Source organism: Silurus meridionalis, chromosome 16 (assembly GCF_014805685.1).
Source record: "Silurus meridionalis isolate SWU-2019-XX chromosome 16, ASM1480568v1, whole genome shotgun sequence".
Lineage (NCBI taxonomy): Eukaryota > Metazoa > Chordata > Actinopteri > Siluriformes > Siluridae > Silurus > Silurus meridionalis.
Window position 1 is genome coordinate 4788295 of NC_060899.1, and position 13219 is coordinate 4801513.

The following is a 13219-nucleotide window of genomic DNA, read 5'->3' on the forward strand; positions in this document are numbered from 1 at the left end:
GGTAAGCGGAAGTTGGGTTAATTTCCGGTTAGCTGGTCATTGAGGCAGCTTTGAGCTTGTCGATATAAACATCTTGGTTTTTAGATTGTATTAGTTGGATATATATTATTTTTTGCAGCGTTTCTTATAACGTGTTTTGAAAGGTAATGTAGAAAACAAGCAGAAAAAATTCCTTATGTGTTTCTAAACGCTTAGAGATAGTTAGCAAAACTGATAATAAACAGAGCTTACGACTAATTGAGGTAAGTAAATAAATGTGTGTGTGTGTGTGTGTGTGTGTGTGTGTGTGTATATATATATATATATATATATATATATATATATATATATATGTATGTATGTATGTATGTATATATGTATGTATGTATGTATGTATATATATGAATATATGAATATATGAATGTATTTGTATATAAATAAGGCTGAATACTAATTGACTTGTACTAGATGTTAGTGCACTACGTTGGGTGTAGAAGGGTCAGGGCACTTTCATGGGGAGGGACTGAGCCATGGTGAGTTTCTCAGTCCTGGTCCTGGTCCTTGACCTGATCTAAAATGTGGAATGAATTGTTCCCAGAATTATGAAACGTTGCGGTATTATTAAGTCAAAGTATTCCAAATAGCTTTATATTGACTTTATAATGTACTACCTCAGGTGTAAGGACAGATTTCCACACTGATAAGCTAAAAAAAACATTGTGTGACTGCTGCTTAAACTTTACTGCAAAAATGCAACGTTTGGGTGTAAAAAATAAAACAGATGTGTGGCATCTTTTAGTTCCCTTCTTTCACTAATTTACGATGGAGATATCTGAGACCTATTTTTGAGATTTTCTGTAGTATTCAAACTGCATACAATGTGGTATCAATAAGTTTCGAGACTCACTCTGTTTACAAGAAGTACTTTGTTTATCTACATTTACACACTATCATAATCTAAATAGTTCCCTTGCTCAGCAATACAGTGTTCCTGCCACTTCTGGAATGTGTCCTGAAAGTCTTCTTTTTTACAAAATGCGTCCAGCACTTTCGACCTTCATCTTTGGGAAGAGGGCGTATGGATTGTTTTCCGACGATCATCATGCACGAGTTGCATAACGGTTTCGACATTTTCAGGCGTTGAGCTCGTAGAAGGTCTTCCTGATCTCTCGTGATGTTGTTCTTCACTTGAAGCGCACGTGCCACTGAAAACACCTGAAAAAACCTGGTTTCACGCAGATTTTCACGTTTGCTCTTTGTTCTACCTCGCTGTCTGCGATGAAAGAATAGCACCAGTTAGTCTCAAAACCTTCTTGTATACAGAAGAAAGTTTGAAATACTAGGAAAAAATACACCACGTCGAAATGAAGCGTGCATTTGTTTCACAGTTATTTGTAAATATTTTGTGTATATTTTCAGTCATGGCCGATCCGGCGCGCGTTAAAAACGAACCAGGAAATGATGCAGAGACCAGAGAGAACGTTCGCCAGGATGAAAACGCAGGCGAGGGTTCAAGCGGAGGAGCCGCGGATTCAGAGACGCCGATGGATCAGACCAGCATGAAACAGGAGGATAGAGTGGTGAGATGTTTCCCTGTACCCTGTACAAGGTCCAAAATATGACCTCTATCATACAGACGGGTGTAAAGCAGCATAGGCACGTTTATACCTGTTAACATCGCCCCCTGCAGGTTTTGGCAAAAGGAGTGACGGGAGGAGACGAGGATGACGAAGGACAATCAAGTGGTCAACCTTCTGCCGCCAAAAAAATTAAACTGGAGCCGGAGAAGAGGAAGGAGAAGAGACAAAAAGTGGACGAGGACGAGATCCAGAAGATGCAGTGAGTTTTTTTTAAGAGCTGAGATAATATTTTAACTTGACTCAGAGGAACGAGTGGTCTCAAAGAGTGATTAGTTCATTTTCTCCTGGATGCGCATGAGCAAAGCAAAGCCGTAGGTTATGTAGAGGAAACAGAACAGAGCAGTTTAACTCTCGACTTTTCTAGGGAGGCGAGATTGAGATGGTTTGGACATGTGCAGAGGAGGGACATGGGGTATATCGGTAGGAGGATGCTGAGGAGGATGGAGGAAAAGAGGAAGGCTAAGGAGGAGGTTTATGGATGTGTTGAGGGAAGACATGCAGGTAGTCGGATTGAGACGGATGATCCGCTGTGGCGACTTTTAATGGGTGCAGCCAGAAGTAAAAGAAGCAGTGTAGACGATTTCCTGCACCTTCTATACCCTATAGTTGGTGCAGGGTGGAGAAAACTTTATTCTGCCACATGAGTAGTGCACTTCAAATAAGTTTAGAATCCGTTATGTAACATCTGATTTATAAGCTTATGAAAGAAGCAGGGACCAAACCACAAGATTTTTCTTGGAAGAACGAATAATCAGAAACACTGAGTGGAGAAAAGTTTGTGGACTATAAGATTTAGTCCCTATTTACTGTTGTAATAACTTCCATTCTTCTGGGAAGATGATCCATCCAGATTCTGGAGTGTGCTTGTTGAAATTTGTGCTCATTCATCCACAAGGGTGTTACTAAAGTCCGGTACTGATGTAGGTGAGTTGAGGAGGCCTGGGGTGCAGTCTGCTTTCTATTTTAAAGCAAAGCAGGAATAAGGTCAGTGCTCTACAACAGGCCACACATGATCTTGCACTCCAACCCATGTAAAGCATATCTTCATGGAGCTGGCTTTGTCAACAGGGGCATTGTCATTCTGGAACAGGTTTGGGTTTCAAGTGAATGGGAATATAATGCTACCACATAGTTTGTGGATGCACCACTTACGGCTGGAAAAATCAGGTGTCCAGATACTTTTATCTATATAACAACGTAAGACACAAATTACTCCAGTATCAGCCTGCGGTCACACCACGATCCCACTGAACTTCAAATCAGTTCATACAAACGAACGTGGAGAAAGTCCCATTATTTATAATTTTTTAAAAATAATGCTCCAGACTTGTACTGAGTGTATATTTGAACTTTTTGATATCTGGTTGCTGGCCGTATCTGCAGCAGTTATCTGAAGAATATTTGCCTGATGAACATCTAGTGTGACTGCAGTAGACACAGTGCACTGTGTAGAAGTCTCTGTTTTACAGTCTGTGAAGTGCACTTTGAAAGTCTGTATATGCGGTATACGGTATCTCTATATTATCGGCATGATTTATTGAAGTGTGTGTGTGTGTGTGTGTGTGTGTGTTGCGCAGAGTGTTGGTGTCTTCGTTCTCTGAGGAGCAGCTGAACCGCTATGAGATGTACAGACGCTCAGCTTTTCCTAAAGCGGCTATTAAAAGGGTGAGGAGAAACACAGCATTTACTTTTCTGAAACATTTCAGCACTGAAAATCCATTCAGAAATGAAGCTTTTGATTCCTTCCAATTTTTTATACATATTACTGAACATGTCGTTTTTAAAACGTTTATAGTTCTATATAACGATGTAGAACACCAGCGAAACAAGTCAGCAATAATAAGGTTATCAGATAATAATAATATCTAATACCAATAATAATAATAATATTAATAATAATAATAATAATAATAATAATAATAATAATGTTATACCGATCCAGAAGACTGGATTCCTGAACATCCCATTCTACATTTAGTCCCCATTTGCTCTTATGATAACCGCCACTCTTCTGGGGAGATGTTCTACTAGATTTTGTGGAGGTTTGTACTCAATCAGCCACAAGGGTGTTAGTAAAATGTTAGTATAGTATAGTCAGCATTCCAGTGAATCCCAAAGGTGTTTAATATGGTTGAGATCAGAGATCTATAGCAGGAGATCTTCCACTCCAACCCATGCAAACCATGTCTTCATGGAGCTGGCTTTGTGCACAGGGGCATTGCCATGCTGGAACAGGTTTCCAAGTTCAAGTGAACACAAAATCTTATTATACCACATCCAAAGACGTCCAGTACAATTGTGTGCCTCCAGCTTTGTGGCGTAAGAACCACATATGGCAGGAAAGGTCAGGTGTTCCAATACTTTTGTCCATATAGTGTATTTTAATATATAAAAAGAAATGCTAATAATCATTAGAAAAAAATTTATTTGATAATTTTAAACTCTTCCACACAATCATTTACTATAATAAAGTATACTAATTAATATAATAATGTAAAGGTTATCTATTTTATTATAATGATTATTTTAGGAAAGATTGATAAAGGCAGATGTAGAGCACAGAGTAGTATGGAGACGAATGATCTGCTGTGGCGACCTCTAGTGGAAGCAGCCGGAAGATGATGATTATTTTAGGAAAGATTGTTTTTTAATATAATGTTTTTGGAGTAGTATTCCTTTGAGCTTTTGTTCTCGAAAATTCTGACCAATCTGATTCAGTTTGATCAATGGAATGATAAGATTTACTGAAAATAATAATAATAATAATAATAATAAAAACGCTCTCTTTCAGCTGATTCAGTCCATCACGGGATCATCGGTGTCTCAGAACGTCGTCATCGCCATGTCCGGCATCTCCAAAGTCTTCGCCGGGGAGATTGTTGAAGAAGGTAAGAGCCATTAAACAAACAGGAGCTGAATCGGGTGTATACATTCTCTTGTTAATGTGTGTGTGTGTGTGTGTGTGTTTGTGTAGCTCTGGATGTGTGTGAGAAATGGGGAGACACGCCTCCACTGCAGCCCAAACACATGAGGGAGGCGGTGAGGAGGCTGAAGAGCCGGGAGCAGATCCCCAACACCAAACACAAACGCATCCTCTTCCACTAAACACACACACGGAGCTACAGTGATCATACAGTTTAAACGTTAAAGGAGCCATTTGTAATGTTCGCCATGGAGGTGAACTGCTATGGAAACACTCCCAGTCTTTGTGATTGAAGCTGTATGTTTTGTGGAATTATTTTTCTTATTGGAATCTTATTCCAGGACCAGAAGCCTGAAATGAAGAAACAAAACCGCTCTATTCTTCGAAGATATCTTTTTGAAAGTGTATAAATATATATAAAAAAACAGTCTTGTTACATGTGCCATAAAAATGGCTGAGATTACATCCTCCCATTCTTGTTTCTCCTCTAACAGAACATTGATGAACACTGAACAGATCATGTGACCTGGTATCGTTTCCATCATCCCCTTGTTCGGTTCCTGCCTCTGTGCCGACAAACTTGCGTGCTATTCGGTTTCCAGCAGCGCGTCGTCCCTTTTCTAATGCACTTCTATTAAATTCGGTTTAGTGTGAAATACAGGATTGAAGCAAAGTGATGACGCTCTTGCTGGGACTGAAAATCCTGCAGTTTTCGGCACACGGGGTGTTCATTTTTCTACTTTTAGTCCACATTAGTGTCGCTGTAAATACCTCGATGAGTGTTTTAGTTTTGAAATAAAAGTTGTTTTTACCATGTCTTTCCTGTGTTATTTTGGCATATTTCAAATAATATGCTTTTCGACCTTGTGGAACCACTTACTTTTAATAGATAAAATAAAAATCCCTACACCCCGCCCCCTTTTTATATGACCTCCGCTTGATGTAATCCTGATAATGGGAGATAAACCTGTTCCTGAACAGGAGTTTGTTCTTTATATGTGGATAACCACATTACCACTGGATCATTTTTGGTAACGATTTGATGTGATCCGGGATTTCTTTCTTTTTTATTTTATATATTTTTTTTAAGGCTCATCCTGGAGTTGCTGTCATAGCGACAGGCCTCTCTGCGCTCCCTGGTCTCTATACTCATCATGCTGCCTCTCTGCTTTTTTTCTCTTTACCCATCTACTCATTTCCGTGTCCGTCTCTCTGCCCTTCATTCAATCTCTCTGCCCGTCTATGCTCTTCATTGAATTTTGTTCATCTCCGACCAGCTCAAGATCTGGATTAGTTTATGTAAACCGGATTACATCATGGCCTTCCTTATAAGCAGAGGTGATAGAGGAAGTCTGTCCCAGCCACAACCTCTCCATTTTTTTTGAGGGCAACCTGTTACAGAAGAAGCAGAAATGATAAAAACTCAACGCATAATCCTGGGCAGACCAGATCCTTCAGCACAGCATAAGAGTTTACTTTCTGAAAAAGATTGCTTTTAATAGAAATGGATTAATTTGCCTGGTTCATTTGTTGGATATTAATATTTTGGCTCGTTGACTATGGTATATCTTCTTCTTCTTCTTCTTCTTTCGGCTGCTCCCATTAGGGGTCGCCACAGCGGATCATCCGTCTCCACACCACCCTGTCCTCTACATCTGCCTCTTTTACACCAACTACCTGCATGTCTTCCCTCACCACATCCATGAACCTCCTTTTTGGCCTTCCTCTTTTCCTCCTACCTGGTGGCTCCATCCTCAGCATTCTTCTACCAATATAATTTATGTCCCTCCTCTGCACATGACCAAACCATCTCAATCTCGCCTCCCTCACCTTGTCACCAAAACATCCTACATGCGCTGTCCCTCTAATAAACTCATTTCTAATCTTATCCATCCTCGTCACTCCCAACGAAAACCTCAACATCTTTAGCTCTGCTACCTCCAGCTCCACCTCCTGTCTTTTACTCAATGCCACTGTCTCTAAACCATACAACATCGCAGGTCTCACCACAGTCCTATAAACTTTCCCTTTCAATTTTGCACCTACTATCACAAATCACTCCTGTCACTCTTCTCCACCCACTCCACCCTGCCTGCACTCTTTTCTTCACTTCTCTAACACACTCTCCATTACTTTGCACTGTTGAACCCAGGTACCTGAATTCCTCCACCTTCTGAAGCTCTTCTCCTGCAACCGCACCACTCCACTGCCCTCCCTCTCATTCACACACATGTACTCTGTCTTACTCCTACTGAGTTTCATTCCCTTCTCTCCAGTGCATATCTCCACCTCTCCAGGCTCTTCTCAACCTGCTCCCTACTCTCACAACAAATCACAATATCATCCATAAACATCATAGTCCAGGAGACTCCTGTCTGACCTCGTCCGTCAACCTGTCCATCACCACTGCAAACAGGAAAGGGCTCAGGGCCGATCCTTGATGCAGTCCAACCTTCACTCTAAACCAGTCTGTCGTACCTACTGCACACTTCACTGCCGTCACACTGTCCTCATACATGTCCTGCACCACCCTTACATACTTCTCCGACACACCTGACTTCCTCATACAGTACCACAACTCCTCTCTTGGCACCCTGTCGTACGCCTTCTCTAAATCCACAAATACACAATGCAATTCCTTCTGTCCTTCTCTATACTTCTCCATCAACATTCTCAAAGCAAATATGGCATCTGTGGTGCTCTTCCTCGGCATGAAACCATACTGTTGCTCACAGATGGTCACCTCTTCTCTCAGCCTGGCTTCCACTACTCTTTCCCATAACTTCATGGTGTGACTGATCAACTTAATACCCCTGTAGTTACTGCAGGTCTGCACATCTCCTTTATGCTTAAAGATCGGTACCAGCACACTCTTTCTCCATTCCTCAGGCATCTTCTCACCTTCCAAAATCCTGTTAAACAATCTGGTCAAAACCCCACTGCCATCTCTCCTAAACATCTCCACGCTTCCACCGGTATGTCATCTGGTCCAACCGACTTTCCACTCTTCATCCTCTTAATCGCTGCTCTCACTTCCTCCTTACTAATCTTATCTACATCCTGCTTCACCATCTCCACATCATCCAACCTTCTCTCTCTCTGATTTTCCTCATTCATCAGCTGCTCAAAATACTCCCTCCACCTTCTCAACACACTCTCCTCACTAGTCAACACATTTCCTCTCCATCCTTTACTGCTCTAACTTGCAGTACATCCTTTCCAGCTCGGTCCCTCTGCCTGGCCAATCGGTACAAATCCTTTTCTCCTTCCTTAGTGTCCAACCTCTCATACAGCTCCTCATATGCCTTTTCCTTGGCTTTCGCCACATCCTCTTAACCTGCTGCCGCATCTCCTTGTACTCCTGCCTACTTTTCTCATCACTCTGTCTATCCCACTTCTGTTTTGCCAACCTCTTTCTCCTTATGCTCTCCTGCACTTCCTCATTCCACCACCACGTCTCCTTGTCTTCCTTTCTATTTCCAGATGTCACACCAAGTACTTTTCTAGCTGCCTCCTCATCACTCCTGCAGTAGTTGCCCAATCATCCAACACCTCCTTAACACCACTGAGCCTCTCTCTGACCTCTTCCCTGAACCTCACACTACACTCTTCCTCCTTCAGTTTCCACCATCTTATTCTTCTTTCAGTCCTCACTCTCCTCCTCTTCATCCTCGCCTCCAAAACCATCCTACAGACCACCATCCTATGCTGTCTAGCTACACTGTCCCCTGCCAACACCTTACAGTCGCCAATCTCCTTCAGGTTGCATCTCCTGCATAGCACATAGTCCACCTGTGTGCACCTTCCTCCACTCTTATACGTCACCCTATGATCCTCCTTCTTTTAAAATAAGTGTTCACCACTGCCATTTCCATCCTTTTAGCAAAATCTACCACCATCTGCCCTTCCACATTCCTCTCCTTAAAACCATACCTACCCATCACCTCCTCATCACCTCTGTTCCCTTCACCCACATGCCCATTAAAGTCCGCCCCAATCACTAACCGTTCTTTCCTAGGTACACCATCTACCACTTCATCTAATTCACTCCAGAATCTTTCCTTCTCCTCCATCTCACAGCCAACTTGTGGAGCATAGGCACTGATGACATTTATCATCATCCCTTCAACTTCCACCTTCACGATCATCACCCTATCAGAAACTCTCTTCACCTCCACTACACTCTTACTGTACTCTTCCTTCAGAATCACCCCTACACCATTTCTCTTTCCATCCACACCATGATAAAACAGTTTAAACCCACCTCCAATGTTCCTGGCCTTACTCCCTTTCCACTTGGTCTCCTGAACACACAACATATCTACCTTTCTCCTCTCCATCATATCAGCTACCTCTCTCCCTTTACCCGTCATAGTACCAACATTTAAAGTACCAACCCGAAACTCCACTCTCCTACACTGCTCCTTTCCCTGCCGTCTCTGTAGGCGTCTTCCTCCTCTCCTTCTCCTCCTTCGCCAACAGTAGCCCAATTTCCACGGTACCCTGTCGGCTAACGATACCTGTGGCGGTCGTTGTTAACCCGGGCCTCGACCGATCCGGTATGAAATTCTCATTTGTGATCCGCATATTTGATTTGGCACGTGTTTTACGCTGGATGCCCTTCCTAACGCAACCCTCCCCATTTACCCGGGCTTGGGACCGGCACTAAGAATGCACTGGCTTGTGCCTCCCTAATGGCTGGGTTCGTTGACTATGGTATATAATGTTTAGTAAAAAATAAATAAATAAATAAAATTATATATATAATATATATATACACACACACACACACATACAATTGGACAGAATTAAATAATTCACATCCCAAGTTCTATTGGATCCTGTTATGGTTCTGACATCAAGAAAGTAAGATTTGATTTAAAAATGTAACATTAAAAATGAACGTTCTCCTTGGTTTCGCAGATTTCGAGGTGTAAGGTCTAAGATTCTGAAATTCTTCACGCCTTCAAATAATTTGTTTTGCAGTGGTCAGAAAATGGACTCCCTCATTGGCCATTGTATTATTAACCACCCAATCACAGCGATCTCAAACACCTGCTCCAGGTTTGAGTTTAGTTGCTATGACGACTCCAGGATGTCACCAATTAAACTAATCTAGTAAACCACGGACGAAGTACGGTCCCCTAGAAAGCAAAACAATCCTCAGATTATTGCTGAAATGTCGGCGTTCAACAAACAGGAAACCCAGACACCATATTTTGATCATTAGGTCAACTTTTATTCATTTCTTTTTTTTTTTAACCCCACATACAGTCATGGTTCACAGAACCAAATATTTACACCCCCCCCAGTACCCGATGAGAATATTAATATAAAATGTGCATGTGAACACTGTTATAGGATCCGAGACGCATGTAATGAGTTTGTAGTGTATTAATGTGGAACCCGATACACCAGGATGTTTCTGGGTCGCGCCCCGTTTAGACGAGAACTTTCTACTATTGTTCATGACGCTGGTAAAATTACCCGGGTGTTAATACATGTCTATAAGAGCTGTCAAAGGTAAATAATTTCAATTCTGCTCCTGAGTCAATGAAACCAGCTAACTTAAGGAACGGCTTCAAGTTCTAACGCTTACCTGCTGGTGCACCTCAACATTCCGGGGAAAATTAGCAAGGCCTGAAAAAGTGCAGGAAATAATCATTGGAAATATAGAAGACCTTCAAAAAAGTAACTATGACTGAAAAATCGTGCAAAGTTAAATCTAATCCTCAGTTTTGATCATAAAAGAGCTACATATTCAATATAGTTTCTTATGAAAATGAGTGATAGTTTTTGCTTTTATCGCATTATCTAATTTCTCATTATTGGCAAATACAGAACTGAGATGTTTGCAGTTTTTATTTTTGTATTTAAAAGAAAATGCATCATCTCGTAATTATCTTGTTCTCCAGCATCACAGAGTCATTGCCACATTTCATTATCTCGTTCTCTAGCATCAAAAAGTTGGGGTCACATTTCATTACATCGTTCTATAGGATTACAGTTATGAACAAATTACACTTTCGTTCTCTAGCGATACGGAGTCATGCTACATTTCATTATCTTGTTCTCTCACATCTTCGAGTTGCGGACATATTTCATTATCTCGTTCTCTAGCATCACAGAGTTGTAACATTTCATTATCTCGCATTAAAGACTCGTGGCCACATGCCATTATCTCGTTCTCTAGCGTTACGTAGTCATAGCCACATTTCATTATCTCTTTCTCTCATATCACAGAGTCGAAGCCACAGTTCATTATTTCATTCTCTAGCATTACAATTGTGGCCACATTTCATTATCTCATTTTCGATTATTTTGGAGCCATTGTCACATTTAATTATAGCATTTCCTTACATCAGTCGCATCCACAGTTGATTATATCGTTCTTGAGCATTACAGAATACTGGTCACATTTCAGTATCTCGTTTTCGTAGCATTACAAAATCCTGGCCACAATTCATTATCTCGTTTTCAAGCATTACAGATTCACGGCCACATTCCATTATCTTTTTCCTGTAGCATCACATAATCCTGGCCACGTTTCAGTATCTCGTTCTCGTAGCATCACATAATCCTGGTCACATTTCAGTATCTCGTTCTTGTAGCATTACAAAATCCTGGCCACGTTTCAGTATCTCGTTTTTTAAGCATTACAGATTCACGGCCACATTCCATTACCTTTTTCCTGTAGCATTACATAATCCTGGCCACGTTTCAGTATCTCGTTTTTTAGCCTTAACATTTAATGAGATTATTCTTGTGTGCAAGGTTACACTTCTGTAAGTACCTCGTTCCCCGGCGTTAATTCATGTTTCCTGTTGAAAACTTTGACAAACAAGGCCACGCATTATTTTTTATTAAGTCATCAGCAGCACTGTAGAAATGTGACACAGGAACGCAGAGTTTTTTTTACTATACCATTACAGAATCTGTGTCCTGAAACCGTATAAAAAGAAAACCTGCCTGTATGCCAAATCTATAGACAGGACCTGTCCATAATCCCCAAAATCTAACTGTCTAAACTGGGCATAGAACTCAGTTACAAAATATTACAGTATGTTAAAGACTGTACCATGGGTGTGTAATAACGATGTAAAGTCCCCTGGTATTCCGTTTAGGATGCGGCCTGGGTTGATAGACCCTTAGATAAAGTCTGTCAAATTCTGCAGCATAAGGACAACAGTTTTCTGAATGTTTAAGGGAAACACATTACCATAAAATGAACACTTGAGATCAGCACCTAGCGAGTGCAAAGCAAGAATTTCCCTGTGCACTTCCTAGTCAGGGAGGCTGCCTGACCAGGGATGACCTTGAGAATGGCGGTTTGAGACAAAGCCACGGAGCTGATCGTGGATTGAATATCTTTCAGCGTGGAAACGGTACCGAATGGCAGGGATTCAACACGACCAGGAAATGGATCTTAAAAGTGAAATGAACAGTCGATCGTACACCTTTCCCACAAAACAAAAAAGCAAAAAAAAAAAATTCACACAAACTACAGGAGACGGGGCTGTGGGCTGTGTCCCAATCCAACACGACGTCTCTTAAATAAAACCCATGACACCGATATACAAGCTGATATATACACAATATTGCACTTGTGTAAAATATCAAGTATGATCATGCATAAAAATGTTACCGAGAAAGTAAGAGAGCCTATCTGTACAGTAGCAACCACATACACACTTTCGCACACGCTCGTGTGGAAGACCATTTCCTTTCGAAAATGCTTATAAAATGCTACATTTTTCACACCGTCATGCTGCGATGGCGTACCATGAGAGTTAACATGAAATTGTTGTAACGCGTCTAACACCGAAGACGTCCTACACTACCACACACACCACACACACACTACTGGTTTAAATAAAGAGAAATGTATTCTCCCTTTGTATTGAAAGAAATTATTCATTGTCCACTCTCGGACTGTAACAGGACTCCGAATGTGTGATTTATTAAAGGGGACGTTGAGCTCAGTGGTTCAGACAGAACAACCTTCTGATCAGAAGTTTGTGACTTTGCCACTGCTGGGCCCTTAAACAAGGCCCTTGACCTCAACTGCTCGGTCGTGCATATGAGATACAGGATTACAACACATTTTTCTTTTCCAGACTCAAATGCAGACTTCCTTAAAGATTTTTAATCCCAGATTTAACATCTGTAATAACGATTTGAAATTCCAACTATAACATGCCTTACGTTTAGAATCTCTGATGATTTCCATGTGTTTAGTCGCACAGCCGGGGGGCGCTGTACTGTCTGCCTCACAACGAAGCCATTGAAAATTAGCTCTCCAAAACGGATCAATTTAAAAATGCAGTTTTTTCTTCCCCACGTCGCAGTGGGAAAACGTAGGCGACGTTTAAAAAAGTAGGAAAGTAAATAAACAACAGGTGGAAATGGCACGGGTCGAAGCGCAGTACGAAACGTGAGCGTTTTCAGATGTTTCGGTGTGGATGAGCGACTTTCAGGAAACTAAATGATTGAAAACAAAAGTGTGGACGCGAAGCGATTTTTTTGGACGAAAACGGCATTTTCAAATGTAATAATTTAGGCATAATAGGCATTTCACAAGAAAGGGGGAGGGTCTTAATAATGATAATAATAATAATAATAATAATAACTTCCCCTCTTGCAATTATAATGTTCTTTAGAACGTACACCGCAGTAC

At 41.2% G+C, this 13219-nt stretch overlaps 1 protein-coding gene across 1 annotated transcript; it reads left to right on the plus strand.

Annotated features, from left to right (window-relative positions):
- taf11 (TAF11 RNA polymerase II, TATA box binding protein (TBP)-associated factor) lies at window positions 1-5358 on the plus strand. Its single transcript, XM_046868956.1, has 6 exons — window positions 1-242; window positions 1399-1559; window positions 1670-1818; window positions 3197-3284; window positions 4411-4507; window positions 4594-5358. Exons 2-6 carry the CDS (start codon window positions 1401-1403, stop codon window positions 4722-4724), a joined length of 624 nt encoding a protein of 207 aa, XP_046724912.1. The 5' UTR covers window positions 1-242; window positions 1399-1400; the 3' UTR covers window positions 4725-5358.
- The last annotated feature ends 7861 nt before the right edge of the window (window positions 5359-13219 follow it).